This window comes from Nanorana parkeri, unplaced genomic scaffold, assembly GCF_000935625.1.
Source record: "Nanorana parkeri isolate BGI_ZX_2015 unplaced genomic scaffold, ASM93562v1 scaffold575, whole genome shotgun sequence".
In the NCBI taxonomy this organism is placed as follows: Eukaryota; Metazoa; Chordata; class Amphibia; order Anura; family Dicroglossidae; genus Nanorana; species Nanorana parkeri.
The window spans coordinates 867,320-886,046 of NW_017306843.1; the positions used below are offsets into that span (position 1 = coordinate 867,320).

Genomic DNA, 18,727 nt, shown 5'->3' on the forward strand with positions numbered 1-18,727 from the left:
CCCCCCCTCCGACACCCCCCCCCCCTGCAGCACTTCCTTCACTTCCCCTCGGATCCTCAATGCATACAGATAGGGGGAGAGCAGCAGGGATCCAGAGCAGAAGTTGCAAGCTGACACCCCCCTCCGTGCGTGGGCTGGCAGCGGAGGATCGGTACATATCAGTGATATGTACCAATCCTCTGTGCAGAGCAAACGCTGGAGTGATCACTCCAGTGTTTGTAAATAACTAGGGACACAAAGCACTATGTGTCCCCAGTTATGAATGAGTTTCTTTGATAGTAAATATTTTCTGAATGAATGGGAAGCCTCTGTGCCTTCCATTCATTTAGAACAGATCCTGCAGAAAAAGAGATTGAGGACTGTTTCCTCGATTTCTTTCTCTATTTTAAAAGAGAAATATCAGGGGGCTGTTTAGACCCCTGATATTTCCCCAACAGTAAAAAAATAAAAATAACATAAAAAAATTAAAATATAATAAAAAAAATAAAAAAAACCACATCCTGGAGGCGGGGCACTGGGTGACGTCACACGCCTGTTGGGGGACAAAGCGAGGAGAGAGAGAAAAGACAGCCATGGTAGAGGGCCGGTTCACACCACAAAGTCTGTGTCCCAGCGTGTTCGGCCTCTAGAACACACTGGAATGCAAGCCGGCTGACTCCCTGCGTTCAGGGGTGGCAGGGGGCGTGGGGTTGTATTGAAGTCAATGGCACTGCAGCCATGCCCCTCGCCCACAGTGCGATCGCCCGCCCCCGGAACGCATGCACATTAGTACCTGCATTCCAGTCCTGTGCAATCTGCAAAAATAGTGCTTTCAGCATTTTTGCAGATCGCACTGGACCAGAACGCAGGCAATAATGTACCTGTATTCCGGGGGCGGGCAATCGCACTGCGGGCGGGGGGCGTGGCTGCGGTGCAATTGACTTCAATGCACCGCCACGCCCCCTCCCGGCCCTGATCATTGGTAGATCTCATTGAGCTCGTCATATGAAAAGTAGATCTCCAGATGAAAAATTGTGGGTGCCCCTGCTTTTGAACTTCGTTGACCAAAAGCTGCATATGGTGTGAATGGACCCTAAAGGTTCGTGTAGAAAACAAAAGTGGAACCGTTGCCATTAGCAGTCAGTAATGTACAATCTCCTTCTCGTTTATTTCTTATCTATTTGTACCAATGTTTTCATACGTATGTTGTACATATTTTTGTCTAGGTCAGCGCTATTGTACTGTAATAGAACGGCAATTCCCTGAAGCTCCATTAGGTGTCGCCGTTACATATTGGAAGACATACCGGTATGAACACTTCGCTTGTAGCGCAGCTGCTGGAAAGGATACATGAGGAGGCGTGTCTTGCGGGTCTGTCACAGGAGCTGCCTACCAGTCACAGTGCTGGCTGTCTCTATGGTAACGTGCGTCTATTATACGTCACTAAGGCGGAAGTGTTGCAGTCAGCACACCTGTCCGAGGAGCCCGGAAGGTGGAGGGTATGGGTTTGCTCCTGCCGGTCATTGCGGGCTCTGTGCTCACTCTGCTGGTGTTAGTAGTCAGGATATGGCTGCTGCTAAGCAGTCCCGACAGACACCGACCTGCCCGGAAAGGCCATGTGAGCCTGTTGGTGGTGGCGGGTTCTGGTGAGTTGTGCAGAGAGGGGTGCTCTGCAGCTGGTCAGTGCTGACACTGGAGGCTGTCTGTCTATAGAGCGCCAGCATTTATTGCCATACCTAAAGCAGGGGAATTGCTACCGTAGGAGTCTTTAAGAGAACCTGTCACCAACTTAGATTAGAACTATACTTGCCTTTTCTCGTACTGGCCCAAATGCTCAGATTCCTTCCCTAAGTTCCCTTATACCGGAACTTCCGGTCAGAGGAAGATTTCCTCTGACCAGCAGTGCCATAGGGGAACATGGAGTTGGCTTCACAGGCAATCAGGAAGCCGGGTGGTGAGAAATGACCCACATCATTGATTGCCTGGGAAGCCGGCTTCCCCGTCAAGGTGCCCATACACTGTACAACCATCGCAAGACTTTTGTCTTGCGATGGTTGTAAAATAATTTTTTTTAAATAATTTAAAAAAGGTACGATCTGCCCATCATGGGCAGGCAGATCGTGCTTGTGATGACTGCAATGCTGAACACACCGGCCCGTTCAGTAGTTGTCGAACAAGCAGGCCACTAACCCACTGAGAATTCCAGCCTGCTTGGTCGACGGAAGACGTGCGATCGTACAGTATAAGCGGTCGCACGGCTTCCATACACTTTCCCGCGATTATCGCGCGTTAATTGTACAGTGTATGGGCACCGCCAATCAGCATTGAGCCGGCCGAACAGCCGACTCCTTGCTGATTGGCTGGTAAGCCGGCTTTCCAGCCATTCAGGGAGGCGGGTCATTACTCGCTGATTGGCCAGGAAGCTGGCTCAATGCTTATTGTGAGTGGCTGGGAAACCAGCTTCCCAGCCAATCGAGCCGGCCAAACAACATGGGGCCGGCTTCCCGGGCAATCAGGAAGTCGGGCGGCATGTCATTACCTGCCACCTGGCTTCCTGATTGCCGGGAAGCCGGCTCCATGCCATCAGAAGCATCGGTATCAGCGAGTACTGAAAGCAGAATATTGGTACTCGATACCGTAAGACCGGTATCTGTGCATACCTAAACATAACCATTTATGGTAAATAAGTGGAATACTAGCGTCACTTAAGTGACAGCTCGGAGTCTGCTTGTGATCTCCACATATGGGAGGCATAAAATATATTAAAAGTGTGCATAATCTTATGAGAAAGTTGTTACAATGAAGTGTCTAGCAACAGGGCCTTTAGCAACAAGGCAACCCTATTGCCTAATCTAGCCAGCTGCCCTCTGCAATAGAAGATGAGAACTTTCCTTTCCAGCCAATAGCAAGTAAGATCTTCATTGTTTTCATGACCTATGGGCACAACTGCTATCTGACACTTAGAGGTCCATTCATAGAGCAGTGGTATGACGTTACTAGGACGTGCCTCTGCCATTACCACCTTTGTAAGTTAGTATGTAGAGGTGCAGTGATGATGTATATGTGTGAACATTTTCATCACTCGCATTGCAGGCTTTCTTCATTTTTTTATGGGCTTTTTAGTAGGCCTGAATCCTACAGAATAAAAATGTTCTCCACTGGAAACCCAGACACTGGGGTCAGATTGTAAAGTAGCTGACCCCCTCCTTGTGAGTCATTGTAAAGGTGCCCATACACTGGCTGAATTTCGGCTAGTTTTTAGTTTACCGGCCGAAATACGCATAGTGTGTGAGGGGCTGTCAGCTCCCTTAGCTGATCAAAGTAGCTGGCTGGAAAATCTTTGCACGATCAGAGCGGGCAGCCAATGAGCTGCTCACTCTAACACCTGTCAGAATACAATGCAAACAGCGGCCATTCCTCGATCGACCTGCTGTTTGTGTTGGGGTTGCCACTGTGAATACTAATGAATGGGAGGAGAGAGCTCTCCTCCTAGAGTGTGTGTTATGCTGGGCACACACCTTACAACCATCGCAAGACCTTTGTCTTGCGATGGTTGTAAGGTAATTTAAAAAACGCACGATCTGCCTATCTTGGACAAGCAGATCGTATGTGCGATGATCGCAAGCCGTGCCCCCCTGAGGGGCGGGCTTCCGATGACCGCAATGCCGAACATGCTTCACACCCGCCGAACATCGTACGATGCTCGGCGGGTTTTCGAACATGTTCGTAAGTTAAAAGTCGTGCGAACTTACAGTAGTAGAGGTCGCACGGCTTCCACACACCTTACGATAATCGTACTATCGCGGGATTTCCCGCGATTATCGTAAGGTGTGTGGGCACCCTTACACAGACTGCTTGCAAAGCACAGAGGCGGCCATTTCAAATAAGCCATGAGGAGATGAAGAGGATGGGGTGAACAAAGAAAATATAAGATTCCTCCTTACAAGCGTTGGTCGAGGAATCTCCCACTGCCTTGTATTGTATTCAGACGACGGCCACTGTCAGAATACCTGAACAGAGCCAACAGCTCATTGACTGTAAGCTCTGTTAGTTTGAAGATTTTCCAACCGGCTGATCAAGGGATGCTGGCCGAAAGGGTACCAACAGCGACACCCACTGTGTACATTTCGTCCAGTTCATCAAGAACCAGATTCAATTTGCATAGTGTATGGCCAACCTTAGAAATGGGCCTCTCAATAGACCTAGGGAAAGTTCTTTATGCACCAGGGTTTGCCCCCCCCCCCACATGAGGGGATCTTCAGAGCTGACTTTTTATGCATTACTAATGATCAGGGCTCGAAAAATGCACTCGTCCACTCGTCTCTGACGAGTGGACGCCAGTGCTGGACGAGTAGCTTCCCGACCGGCTGTTGTAATTAAACGGCAGGCCGGGAGCTTTACATTCATTTGAACTCCTTTACGCCGCCCGCGGCGAACCGAGGAGCAGGAGAGCTGCCGCCGGCCAGTGGACTGCATTACCCAGCAGTCACCCTGGCGCAACGGAGGTGTGGCCGTGAGGAGACGGAAGGGGCTTCCGACGAAATGATATAATTTGGTGCCAAATTATTCAGCGTGTGGCCAACTTAAGCGGCCCTCTTCCTGCTGCACGTTTAGTGCCTGTGTGAGAGCTTGTTTCCACCAGAACGTGCGCTCATTGCACCGTCCCATGCCGGGAACGCAAGGGATCGCATACACAAAACCTCAGTGCGTTCTGGGGCGCAAGGGGGTGTGGCAGTCCCATTCATGTCGATGGCACTGCAGACACGCCCGCAGTGCGATCAGCCGGAAAGGACCGCATTGGTAATACAATGCCCTGCTTTCCATGCACTTTTTTCGCGATCATACCGCGAAACGCAGAGCATTACATTACCATGGTGGGCGACCGCACGGGGCGGGAGGGTCGGGGGAGTGCCATTGATATGAATGGCACTGCCACGCTCCCTCCTGTCCCAGAACGCATGGAGACTTTGTGTATGCGATTCCTTTGCGTTCCGGGACGGGACAGTGCAATGAGTGCACGGGCTGGTGGAAAACAAGCTCTCAATGACACCAGTTTGAGATGCTTCAGACATAATTTGGAATACAAATCTGCAGGTGAGGAGGGCCTGTGCCATCGAGGTTTTGTTTGTGAACAATGGTTTTGCACAAAAGATGTATCCATCCTGCACACAAATCTCCCCCCTCTAAACTTCCAGGGTGCACAGCCTGCATTGGTGCCACTAGAGACTCCACATGACGAAAGGCCAGAACTCCTTGTAAGATTTTGCTCTTTTAGTGCAGACGGCAATCGTAACACACTTTCAGGGCACGCAGGTCCTCTTTGTCCAGACAGGAAAAGGGCTATATCTTACATGGTGCTCTGGCCTTTATTCATGCTGGGAGGGGTTTACATGCCCATTTAGATCTAAGGGAATGCAAACCCCAAAACACAGAGGATTACCTGCTAATATTTTCCTGGTTATATTTTTTGGAAAGGCAAGAAGGTGGAGCAAAATGACATTTATTATAGGTATTTATATGGCATCATCCATTAATGCGGCACTTTACATATTATACATTCAAGTCAGCCCCTGCCCTTAAGCTCCTATCTCACACATATATTAGGGTCGATTGAGACAGCAGCTGAATAACCTACTAAGCATGTCTTTGCAGTGTGGGAGGAAAACTATGCAAGCACAGGGAGAACATGAAAACTTTGTGCACATAGTGTCCTGACCAGGATTTGAACCAATAACTCCAGTACTGCAAGGTATAGATATGACCCAGACAGATTGAAAACAATGGGATGCCAAGTAATGCACAATTTGATGCATCATGTTGCAGTAAAGTACGCGTATATGTGTGTTGCTCTGACATTTATTCTGAATAGCAGCCAGCGCGCATATACAGGAAAGAAAAATGCTCGTACGCTATAGCCTAGCGCAGCATGCAGACCTGGGTGTTGTGGGGAGCTGCGTTACTAAATAATAATGCAGTTGCATTCTTTTCATGTGCGAAAGTGTACTGACAGTCCATTCAAAATAAGTGGGCTGCCTTACCGCAATATCCCTCAGCGTAGCAAAATGTTCACTGGTCACCACTTTGGCCAGGACACTCTGCATGGTGTTTACAAGTTCTTCTTTTTACTTGTGGGGACTCTGATTTCCTTCCACACTCCAAAGACATGCTGGTAGGTTAGTTGGCTCTAGTATGTGTGCATGTGAGATAGGGATGTCAGATTGTAAGCTCCTTGAGGGCAGGGACTGATGTGAATGTAAAAGGCTGTGTAATGTGACGGAGCTGTGTAAATATCTGTAATAAATAATGTTCATGTGATAACATATGTAGGTTTTACATATACCAAGTGATTGCATGTTTGTAAATAAACATGCTTCGAAAAAGGAAAACAATGATGTGATAGTAATCGTTCTGTATTGTATTATGTGTGTAGGCTATAACTGTTTAGGAAAGCTTTGATTGCCCCAAATAAATAGAAAGCCTAAAATCCATTAAAAGAATGTGCAATATATGTAAAGATGAGAGGTATTCACGTGCTGTGTAAACAAAGAAATATGTGTTTATATGGAGACCCCCCTCTTGTGCTAATACCGTTACCCACAATACCTCTCTCCCAGTTATTTTGAACAAGTTGACATGGAGTAGACAATACTGAACCGGATTTCTGTACTTGTAGTGCCATGGAGGGAAATCTTGAGCCTCCGTCTGTGCAGGTATGGAAAGCTCAAAGTGAAACCTCAGTCAGTTTTCTTTTAGCCGTTTTTGTTTTGTGTGTGCTTTGTTGGAGAGAGTTCTCCTGAGCTCCTGTCCTGGTGACAACTGGTGTAAGAGGAACAGACAGAACAGATGTTGTAACCTTTCTCCATAGTTTTGATAAGAGTTCTCTGCCTTAAGGCCTCATTCACACACAACGCAAGCAAAATTGTATATTGTGTATATACGCACATATATTCGTATATGCGTGCACTATATGCAATCCCAGAATGCATCACTCGTAATGGAATTTTTAATGTGCTGTATGCGCGTAAATACGCAGAAATACGCTGCCCGGATGCATCTCTGTTCCATTCTGTTTTTGCGCATATATACGCTACGCAAATATACGGCTCTATACGCGGCTGTGTGTATGGAGCCATTTATTTGCATAGGTTGCATATGGTACAATACGCACGTACGCGCGTATACACGCGGCAGTGTGAATGAGGCCATAATCCAAAACTAATTCCTCAGGTGGCTGAACTGAAGTAAAGTAACCATTGAATGTGTTCAGTTACTTAACCAGCTTCTAGTAAGACTTGACTCCAGTAGTCTTTAGATAATTGTAACTATTTGCTTTGTACCAAGGAGTACCACTACATTGCTCTTGCTGGATTCTCTCAGAGTAAGCTAGGTTGGGTGATTCTGACCGCTCTTGCTTTGGCATAAAGCAGATTAGTTATGGAGCAGGATAAACAGAATATGGATCTTGGCAAGAACATGCCATGGCCTGGAGTCCTTTTAAGAAGCAGCAGGCAGGGAAACCTGTACTAAGAGAAGTAAGTGGTCTACAATGGCCAAGTACGTCCAGGAAATATCAGATGTCTGGCAACCTCAGGATTTATCAGAACAAATATGAGAGCAAAGAGTGTCGAATCCCAATTTGTTCTGGGTCAGTGACTTGGAATTCATTGAAGCTGTTGGATCAGCATAAAAGCCAAGCGATTTAGATTTAGTAAAATAGGGAGGTCAGAAGTTGCAGCTCACCTATTTATTTTAGGAAAGTGTTTATCACTATATTTTATTATTTATTTTATAGTATTATATTGATTTTTTTTTTGATTTTTTTTTATCGCAATTTTATACAAAACTTTATGCAATTTCTGTAGCTGGGCCTCTTTGTGTCTACTCTTCAGGTGGCCACACTACTGAAATCCTGAGATTACTGAGCAGTTTGTCCACGTCTTATTCACCAGTCCACTACGTGCTTGCTGAAACGGATAAGATGAGCGAAGATAAAATTCATTCTTTTGAAAGTGCCAAAGTTAATGGGACCCCCAAACCACTGGTAAGTATGCTGTTTATTTTGGACTGCATGGTTCTTGAAGCTTAATTATATATAATTTTTTTAGGATCCTTCTAACATGTCTTAGTTATCTACTGTATGCACTAAATAACACACAATACAATGAAATACCGGGAAAAACACATCGTTCTTATTTTATTATTGTAGATTCTGGTATGTTTAGTCACCCCCTAAATATATATTTTTGCCACTCCAGTTGTGTGATTCCTATAATCCCACGATCTGTTCCCAATGCTGGAAAACAGTAGGTCCCCCTGCACTCCTTACAGCGTTTACGGTCCAATTAAAAATGTTGGTGCTCACAGTGACGATCACGGATTGCGCCATGCACTGCAGTCAATGAAGGATAGAAATCACCAGCACTCAGTAGATGAAGTTCAAAAAATAACGTCCATTTAATTGGACTAAACATCACGCATATCGCAGTATCCAACGTTACGGGACCATGCAGGGTCCCTTCATCTGTGCCCTGATGAAGGGACCCTGCATGGTCCCAAAACGTTGCAAAAAAAAAAAAGACAAAAAATTCCAGTTTTGTGCCCAGCTCCAACTTAATGTCTGGGGACCGCCATAAGTATTGACCAGTCCTAGGAATTAATGGAGTTAGCACAGTAGGAGTTCAATGCAGCCAAACGTTTTCTACAAAGGCTCTGCAGCACTGAGCAGAGCTGCTCAGTGAAGATCTCAGAATCACGCTGGAAGGTATGTATTTAAGTAGGTGGCTTCAACTTGGGGGTGGGGAAAACATTTTAAAAGACAACTTTATTTTAAGTGATTATGCACTTTAAAGCGGAAGTCAAGGCACCAGAATAAAGACCCAGTCCTGTAGAGAAACTCCTGACATATGCAATAATAATATACTTAATGTTCTGCTAATGTATATTCTGAAACACTATCTTCAGAGTAGCAATTTCCCATTGCTTGGAAACACCCACCCAGCCATCTGTATCTCTTATCAATGGACCAAAATAGAATACGGAAGGTGCTGTCTAATTAGTCTACCTGGATTATGCATAGAAAAGCTGCTCTATTCAGACAGACAATAGCTGTTATTATCGCTATTCTAGCTGTCTCCAGAAGTATGGCCAAAGTGTTTCAATTCCCAGCACTGCCGTTTCGTATCCTACACCAACATATACTGTAGATATCCGGCACTAAATATGGTTCCCATTCAGAGTAACATTTTCTCTGGGAATTTAGGATCTACAGTAATCTGAACAGTTTTGGTTAACCGTTTATGCCAATTCTTCATCAACAGTAGACTCTTGCATTAAAATTCCCATATTGTCTCAATTTTCTTTTAGCTGACAACTAAAGGTACCAGGACTTAGGGGTTTACTTGTGCCACGGGCAGATGCTGTTTACATGGCATTAGCAACCCTAGAGTGTTCTGAGCAGTATAGGGAAGTTTTATACATAACCCTGTTTAGTTTTATTTTTCCTAAAATCTCCTGAAAACACTTTAGTTATGCATGAGGTCTGTTGTGGTCTTTTAGTTCTAGCAAGAATTTTACATCCTTTTTAATATATTGTTTTTATACTGAAGCAGTTCAATCCAAAAGTATTTTTAGGTGCGTTAAAATAAACTGCTGCATTGTTTTTTTAAATTTGTAATTCTCGCCACCCAGTATATTCAGTGATGACAACTTTTTAAAGTCCAAGTACCAGAAAAAGTGCAATACTGCAATCATGTGACTTGCTGTTTTGTACAGAATGCCTAAGGTCTCGTTCACACCTAGGCGTATTGCATATGCGCGTCTGTCGCGCGTTTCCGAAGGCTACTTGGCTGTATCCCAATGGAAACGCGCAACAAAACGGCCCAAAGTAGTACCTGTACCTTTTCAGACGTGGGCCGTTTTGTAGCGCGTTAGGGACGGGCGGAAATACGCCAAGGTGGGAACGAGACTATTGAATACAATGGGATTTATATTTTTGAGCGTTTTGTAGAGCGTTCGTCGAGCGTACAACGCGCTACAAAACGTTCAGGTGTGAACGAGGGCTAAAAACCCATTATTATTTATATGCAATTATTATACAAAAAAATAAAATATTTTCACTATGTGCCACTAGGTGGAGTAGCTCTGTCATATATTAAACACTCACTACGTGCTAAAGATGTTGTTTCTAGTTGTATTTTTGTGAGCTGGTAATATTAGAACGCATTAACAATAACAAAGTGTACCTAAATAATATAAATAAACTCTCAAGAGATCAAATATTTTAACAAAGACCAACATAGTACAAAAGGAAATACAACAGTGTTGCAAAATATAGAGCTGTTTATAGTGCACTGTTCATTTCTACCTTGTCTATCTGCTGAACAGTCTTTTAGACAAAAGACTAGTCTATAAGCATTCATGTTTTCGCCAGGCAAATGTGTACATACGTATGCGAGAGTACACTCCGCAGACCTCACAGGCACTGTCCTATTTTATGGTAAAGCAATCATCATACAGTTATAACTTTTCTGCTGAAAGACAGAGACATCTTTGTTCAGGCGTCATCCATGGACATCATCGACTTCCTAGGCTGAGATACTGACGCACTTTTGTCTAAGAGATATATGCTACGCCTGATGGTCCAGCCATCATGGTAATGTAATCTACTGTATGTCTGAATGATTAAAGCTGTCCATGCACTGGCCGACTTTCATCTAGAGCTGCAACAGTTAATCGATTTTAGTCGATTAAAAACGTTACCAACATCCAAGACCTGCTGACTCCTAATATTCCACCAGTGTTTGGCCCAGTCCAGCACCCCTCCTTTTGTCAAAATTTTGTAGAAGAAACTGTTCCAAAAATTCTAGGCAGTACAGTGACCGCGGCCAGTCATTTGCAGTCACTGTTTTGGTATTCTGACAGTGGCACACTCCACTGTCAGAAAATAGTGGTCCAGCGGGGAGAAGCCCCCATACACACTGTTATGTGAATAATAGAATCAAACATTTTTTCTCATTTAGCACACATTTAAGAAAAGCGCATTTTAAGAAAAATAAAATGAGGTAATTGTTAGATTGATGGCAGCATCAGGTCTCAAAATCATTGCATTTGTTTTATGTAGATTTTACATCTTTTGCAAGTGTGTGTTTATACTATTTAAATTATTATTCTTTTTTTTTTTTTCTTTTTCTTTTTCACATGGATTTCTGCAATCCTCATATTGTATTTACCTGTTTCGGTTCTGTTGACACTGCCACATAGCTTTAAGTTGTATTTTATTTTGGAATCTAAGTGGGATCCTTGCCTGCTATAATCGCATAATCCGTTCTAGTGTTGTAATAAGATAGAAATGCTGTGAAATGCAGTGACCCAATCATGTGAATAACTAATGGCATTTTTAAGCACTGGACACTGCACTAAGGGCCCCGACATTGTTATGGTTATAAGGAAACAATATTCAAGGGGTTTTTGGCAGTCTTAGCTTACAGAATGAAATGGGTCATTGAACTAACATTAATTGGCAAAAGGACTTGTAGTAGCAATGCATGTGTTATTTCAGTTTTTGTGAAGGTAGAGTTTTTCCTTAAAGAAAATGTAATCATTTACCCCATGTGCAATTTATTTTTTGTAGTATACAATCCACCGCATTCCCAGAAGCCGAGAAGTCAGACAGTCCTGGAGTTCCTCTGTCCTAACCACCATACAGTCCTTCTTATACTCCTTCCCATTAACTGCCCGCCTAAAGCCAGACTTGGTAGGTCATTCTTATTTCCCTCTGCTTTGTTGTGTTGCAACTACATCTCAGAAGATGGTTTACATTTGGCTTTACTGATGATCCTTGCTAAACAATGAATTCCTCCCAAATTGTATGCACAGCAGCTCCATGTAAGGCCTGGTTCACACATAGGAGAGAACAATTTTGATGCACGTTTCTGAGGTTTTTTTTGCACGTTTTGTGAGCACACGTCAAAACTCACGTCATTGTGAGCAGATTGTAGCTCATTGTGGGGAAAAAAAAAGCTCCTGTACTTTTTACAGCGACAGGCGTTTTGCTTATTGTGACAAAACGCTCAAATGTGAACAGGGCCATGGAAATTAATGGGATTTTGGGGGGGTAGACTTTTTTTGATCCTTTTTAAGGCAGAAAAAGCGCTGCAAAACGCTCTGTGTGAACCAGGCCTAAAGGATAAGTTGACAGCATATTATTTTTTTAAATTGTTTTTATTTTTTATGTATTGCGGTGCTTTACCCACTCTCACCTGTGAATGTAGAAGCCGCGGATTAGACGCTCCCACAGGCAAGCCTTTAACCTCTTGCCGTCCGCCCGTAGTAAAAAAACGGACGGACGGCACTGCAGCATCTGCGGGTTGCCGTCTCCAGACGGCAATTTTTTTCTGCTCGCGCGCGCCCCCTAGCGGGCACGCACGGGCATTCCTGTATGTATGATGATTAATAATGACATAGACATGTCAGGTGTAAAATGCTTTGATTTTGAAATACTTACACTTGCAGAGCATTCACTTCCGGCTTTGTAAGGTGCAAATAACCAGTTTGTCAACGCCATGCACACTGGGATTGGCTTGTCATCGGCAGAGCATTCCTGGGACATCTCATCTGTAATCTCATGAGATCTCAGGGAAAGACATTTTCCTCCCCTGAGATGATGTGCATGGTCACATGTCCTAGTCACACGTGTAGTCACATGTGTAGTCACATGTGCCAGAAATCCAGGAAGTGAAAGGAGAGGTAGTTATCTGCCCTTTTGCTAACATGGCCACTGTTGGAAGACTGGGAAAGAAAAGAGAAATAAGATATGGAAAGAATACAAAGCCGGCAATTATCTAGAAGTGTGTGTTTGTAGATTGTCATTACTAAACATTTCTAAAGGTGTGTTTGTTATTTTACAGATACGGGTAAAGATCCGATTTAGGGGAGCCATAGCACATAGAGGAACAACAAATCCCAGCAATAATACATTATACAGGCTGTTTAATATATTATTGCTGGGATTTGGTGTTCCTCTATAGCTGCTGGTGTTCTGCAGTGTGTCGCTGTATTATACAATGCAGAACACCATATACAATGCAATGCAGAAAACCAATGTATAATACACCGGCACACTGCAGAACATTAGCAGCTATAGAGGAACAACAAATCCCAGCAATAATACTTTATACAGGCTGTTTAATGTATTATTGCAGGGATTTTTTGTTCCTCTATAGCTACTAATGTTCTGCAGTGTGCCGCTTTTAAAAAAAAACACACAGGAAACATTACAAAGCTCCTGGCCGTGCAGCGGCGAGCGGGAAATTTGAATTTTAGCCGACGAATCGACGATGGAAAACGTTGACAACTTTTTCCATCGTTGATTTTAATCGACTTAATCGAATAATTGTTGCGGCTCTAGTCCGAATACATCTGAATAGTGTAAAGGGGGCTATGACAGGAGAGTGGAACAGACAGGAAGTGGCTGACTTTACAGGCTTGCCCTGCAAAATGCTTGCACTTGTCCCCTGCTCTTTCACCCAGAGATGCGTATAATGTCTTTTAAATATGTGAGGTAGCACATTATACAATTATAGGAAGGCAAATGTGCCCATGTTGTTATTATTATACAGGATTTCTATAGCGGCAACAGTTTTCCGCAGCACTTTACATTATAAGGAAGAAATTGCCATCACAATACAATTCAAGACGGTAAAGAGGGCCCTGCCTGTGAGGGCTTACAATCTAAAAGGGAGGGGCCAGTGATACATGAGAAGATAGCTGTGTGGGGATGAATTGTTTGAGAATATTATGGTTCAGTGGTTAGGTTGAGGTGGGATAGGCTTCCCTGAAGATATGAGTCTTTAGGGAACGCCTAAAGGCAGTCAAGGTGGGAGATAGACATGTTGGGGTAAAGAGTTCCAGAGGATGGGAGAGACTCTAGAGAAGTCCTGGAGGCGAGTATGGGAGGAGTTGACAAGGGAGCTGGAAAACAGGAGCGGAGGGAACGGTTAGGGTGATATTTTGAGACAAGGTTGGAGATGTAACGTGGGGCAGAGTTGTGAATGGCTTTATAAGTGATATTTTGAATTTGATCCTTTGGGCGAGTGGAAGCCAGTGTAGGGATTGACAGAGGGGGGTTGCAGACACTGAGCGGTTGGTTAGGTGAATGAGTGGCAGCTGCATTCATGATAGACTGAAAGGGGGAGAGTGTATGAGTAGTTTTGCGGTTACATTGGTGAAGGGGTGTAGTTTGGAGACGTTGCAAAGGTGAAGGCGGCAGGATTCGGATAGTGATTGGATGTTTGGAAGAAAGGTGAGGTCCGAGTCAAGGATGACACCTAGCACCTTGGCATGAGGGGAGGGTTGGATTGTTGTGTTATCAATCTCAAGGGAAAAGTTGGGGGAAGGTGCACGGGCGGGGGGAAATATCAAGGAGCTCAGTTTTTAAAAGATTGAAGTTTTAAGAAGTGTTCTGACATCCAGACTGATATGTCAGTTAATAGATTAGTGACACGCAAGGACACTGAGGGGGTGAGTTGTGGAGTAGAAAGTCAAATCTATCTGTCATCAGCATAGAGATGGTATTGGAAGCCATGTAATTATGGGAAGGCAAATGTGCCCAGGTTAGTGTAGAGTAATAACATTTTAAAGAGCTAAAAATGTGTAGTTGGTTTCAGAAAACGTCCTGCATACCATGAAATCTGCATTTCTTGTCTGTATATTCCCTATGGATTGGCTTAGAAAAGAAACAATCGCTTTCACCTTTTCCCCACTCTCCTTTGTTAATGCAGAAATCAGGTTAAATGCCTTTTTGTCATTTGTTCTCTATATTGCTACAGTGATGAGTCTCTCTATGTCCATATTTATTTTTGCACTTTACACAAAGCTGTCTGGTAATTGGTGAACTGTACACCAAGTTTAGTCTCAGACATTGCTATTTCTAGAAGGTTGTTTTTAAATCCTTTATATAGACCAAAGAATGGTGCTGTTTGAGCTCTGAAATGTGGAGATTCCTGTTCTTTGGCACTTTTTAAATAAAATAATGTAAGTAAAGGTAAGTTTTAGTCAATGGCACTTTTAACCTTTGTAGTTACGGGAATGTGGCGTGAGCCCTTATTACAGTGACTTCGGTTTTGTTGAACATTTATATGTGTAGCTCTGATTTTAAAACCCCCTGTACCAAGTCACAAGGGACAGCACAGGCACCAGCAACTGTCCATTATCAGCTTGGAGGGGGAGTGATCAGAGGGTGCTCCAGTCCCCGCCCAGGACAAGGTTGGCTACAAAGGACCCTGTAAGGGAAAGTAGCCACACTATAGCAGAAAGAGGGTCCAGTGCTGAGGAGACTAGGTAAATCAAGGTAAAAAAAAGACAAGTTTCCTCCAAGAACAAGCAGAATACACTGCAAGTCTATATCTCAGCAGTATGCGTTGCCAAAAATAAGACTTTAATATTACTTTAAAGCTGTACTCCAGGCAAAATACTAAATACACAATCAAAATACAAATATACACCAGCCACTTTATTAGGTACACCTTGCTGGTACTGGATGGACCCTTTTTGTCTTCAGAACTGCTTTAATTCTTTGTGGCATTGGTTCAACAAGGTGATGGAAACATTCCTTAGAGAGTTTGGTCCATACTGACATGATAGAATCACTCATTTGCTGCAGATTTGTCGGCTTTCCGACAGCCGACAAATCTGATATAAATGTCCTTATATCGTGAATAGTTCCACTTCAAATATAAATGATCTTGTGACTTTCCACCAAAATAAAATCCTCTGTGTGAAAAAACAAAAAATCCTCCTAACCCTTATGGGCAGACACTCACCAATTGATATGTGACCTCTTAGATGAGAAGGTTGAATGCGCTGAATCAGAACCTCAAGTGAATACAAATGTTCCAGGTCTCCGTGCCTGCATCAGTGGTCCTCGATAAATATACACACACCAATAAGGAAAGGGTGAAGGAAATATCTCATAGTGTAAAATACCCTTTATTAAACGAACAAATAAAAACCAGAGATAACTATGCACCCGTAATAAAGTAACATACCAAACCACTCCATGTCAGATGTACTCCCCAAACAGCATGTCCACTGCTTGTCTATGCGTGACCGTGCTCAGACCTGCCCAGCGCACTTCTTTGGGAGACCATATAGGCTTTGCCTGCTACTCTGCCAGTCCCAGCACCAGCTTATCTAGAGGGAGTCAGTAACCATTGCATACAATTTCATAGACATGAGTAAGAATGGTCAAGGCATTCCTGCTTAGGGGAGAAACTGTTCCAAAAGACTACAGGAGACTTTCCAACTGTGTGCACATTCACTTTTATTAAGTAGATGGCTCACTCTCCCCTCAGGCTTGTTATAGATACTGAGCCATGCTCCCTGCTGCAGAATCCTAGTCTAAGTGCTGGTTTCAGAGCTTAGACAGAACACTTATTTCACAGCTTCCCACATGACCGTATTCAGACCTGGTGATTGGCCGTCCAGACCCTAGCAAGGTCACATGGGGAAGGTCACGTGCTCCCTCATTCCTAGGAACCACACCTATTGGCAAGGTCTTCGGCTTGACATGGAGGCGGCATGGCTCAATAAGCATGGGTGGTGGACTATCTGCAGACTCTGGCAAGTGAGCATGACAGTGTCCCTTTAACCTGTGCGGGATATTCTGAGGGTGCTTCATCAATGTTACCCTATCCCAACAGCAGAATCTAAATTTACAACAGGGTCAGGGGACGGCCATTAATGGGCACCTTTTGTACTTGTATTTTGTACAAGATAAGCTCTTGGGGTTACAGATACAGAATGGTTCTTGTTCAACACAGCAACACTCTTGTAAATCTAGAGAGGTTGCATTTTAGCGAGTCTCGGGAACTGCTTGATTCTTGTTTTCAGGCTTTTGAATTCTTGCTTATGCTGGCATCTTGAAAGGTCATTGAGAACAAGTGGTTATTGAAGAATGTCTAGTACAGTGCTACAGTATTGAATGGGTTTTACAGGCTAAGAAGAAATTGGAAAGTGACAATTGTGCGATCTCTTATAATAAGTTAAAGGGAAGGAACAACCTTCTCACATATACAAACAACAAACCCTATGGATTGCTTCTGCCAAAAAAGGCTCATTCAGAAAGACTTCCTTTTAAAATCTGCTTCTGAACTAATAAATGCAAATAGTGATTGTCACTATGCTAAGTTTATTCAAGGAAACCTGTCATGAGAGAAATATAAGGGACGCCATTGCTGTCTTTTCCCATGAAAAGGTTAGTTGCCAGGCTGATGTTACTCCTCCTCCTTCAATACTTTGATTTATTGACCTGGTGTCAGTATGCAGATCAGAAGACTTTGGGTCTTAGATTCAAAATATTAAAGCAAAAAGGTCAGCATGGCAGCCAGGCAGCGAGTATTTCCAGAAGTCTGCATTTTTTTTCCATGTCAGGTTGCCTTTAATCTCGCATAACTACAGGCACCAAAGGGAAGCTGTACTATCTCTACGTCCCTGAAGAATCTGTCCTCCTGTATGCTCTTGATGATTAGGGTGCTGTTCTGGCATCCCCTTCCCCTTTATCTCTCACTGTAAGGAACTTGCCTTGACAGCCTATCAGGAGGTTCACAAATTGCTTTGCGAGAGGAGAAACCCAGATATGTGCAGAAGCATTGTTCTACTTGCTGTTAGCAGTTGTAGCATTTTATTAACATGCATTCTACAATTAGCTTGCATGCTAATGGAGATGTGCTACAGGAAAGTAAGCAGGCACCACACCACCATTTTATCAGCAAAAAGCAAAATGACTGAAATTGGCTAAAAGAATTCAACTCCTCGCTCAATCCAGCAGAAATCATGTATAGGTATTTGGAGGATTCATTCTTGGCAGCAGTGCTTGGAATTTAACATGCATTATTGTGTCAAAAAGCACTGACAAAGCTTTGCGCATTTTATATTTTGTATAAGGGGAAAGTACAGAGTTTTTTCAGTGAGCACATATTTTAGGTGCTCTTTTCAGTGTTTACCTTGGTGTAATTTTTCTTGGGTGATTTCCACACTTAGTCTAAACCGTTCCCTTTTTTTATTTTTTGGTATTTAACCACTTGCCGTCCGCCGGTTGTAAAAAAAACAGACGGACGGCACTGCTGCATTGGCGGGTTGCTGTACTTGCAAATTAGCCACTAAAGCAAGATCTGTATTTGGTTCTGCCTCATTTTACTCTTTCTGCTTATAGAATTCTGAATTCCCTAGGCGACCAAATGTATGTAGCAGCAACAGATGCAACACTATTGTGGGTGCAGTGAAAATATGCTTCTTGACACGCGTGCGTGTGCGCACTTTCAGATTTCGATTTCACTGTCATGTAATTTTTTTTTCTAAGTGGATAGAGTAGGGGTGGCTAAAACCTTTGTCAGGCTTTTATTGCTATTTATGTTCCTAGTGAGAAGATTTCTCTGCATTTCCTGTCCCTACAGATACCACAGGAAATAGAGGCAATGCTACAGGTGTCATTGGGCCAAGAGCCCTCATTGGAAAATGTATCCACTGCTCATGTTCTGGTGAAAACCAGAACTTTTCTGATTCCCCATCAATTTCTTTCACGGTAACAATGGCTCCAGTAGGGGCTCAGGACAGCAATAAAAAGCTAACCAAGGTTTAACTCTTCCCCACTCTTTATCTCGAACTGCAGAAAAATACATTTGACTGGAGTTGTACATTTAGTTTTGAATTTAAAACATAGTTCTCTTTTAGAAATGTAGCTTCCCCCCCCCCC

At 43.6% G+C, this 18,727-nt stretch overlaps 1 protein-coding gene across 1 annotated transcript in view; it reads left to right on the plus strand.

Moving 5' to 3' along the window:
* Positions 1-1,422: 1,422 nt before the first annotated feature.
* Positions 1,423-18,727, plus strand: part of ALG14 (ALG14, UDP-N-acetylglucosaminyltransferase subunit) — a 41,352-nt gene continuing 24,047 nt past the window's right edge. The window contains exons 1-3 of the mRNA XM_018562379.1: positions 1,423-1,625; positions 7,869-8,020; positions 11,609-11,731. Of these exons, the coding sequence (XP_018417881.1) occupies positions 1,481-1,625; positions 7,869-8,020; positions 11,609-11,731 (420 nt within the window). The 5' untranslated portion in view covers positions 1,423-1,480. The remainder of the gene's footprint in view (positions 1,626-7,868; positions 8,021-11,608; positions 11,732-18,727) is intronic.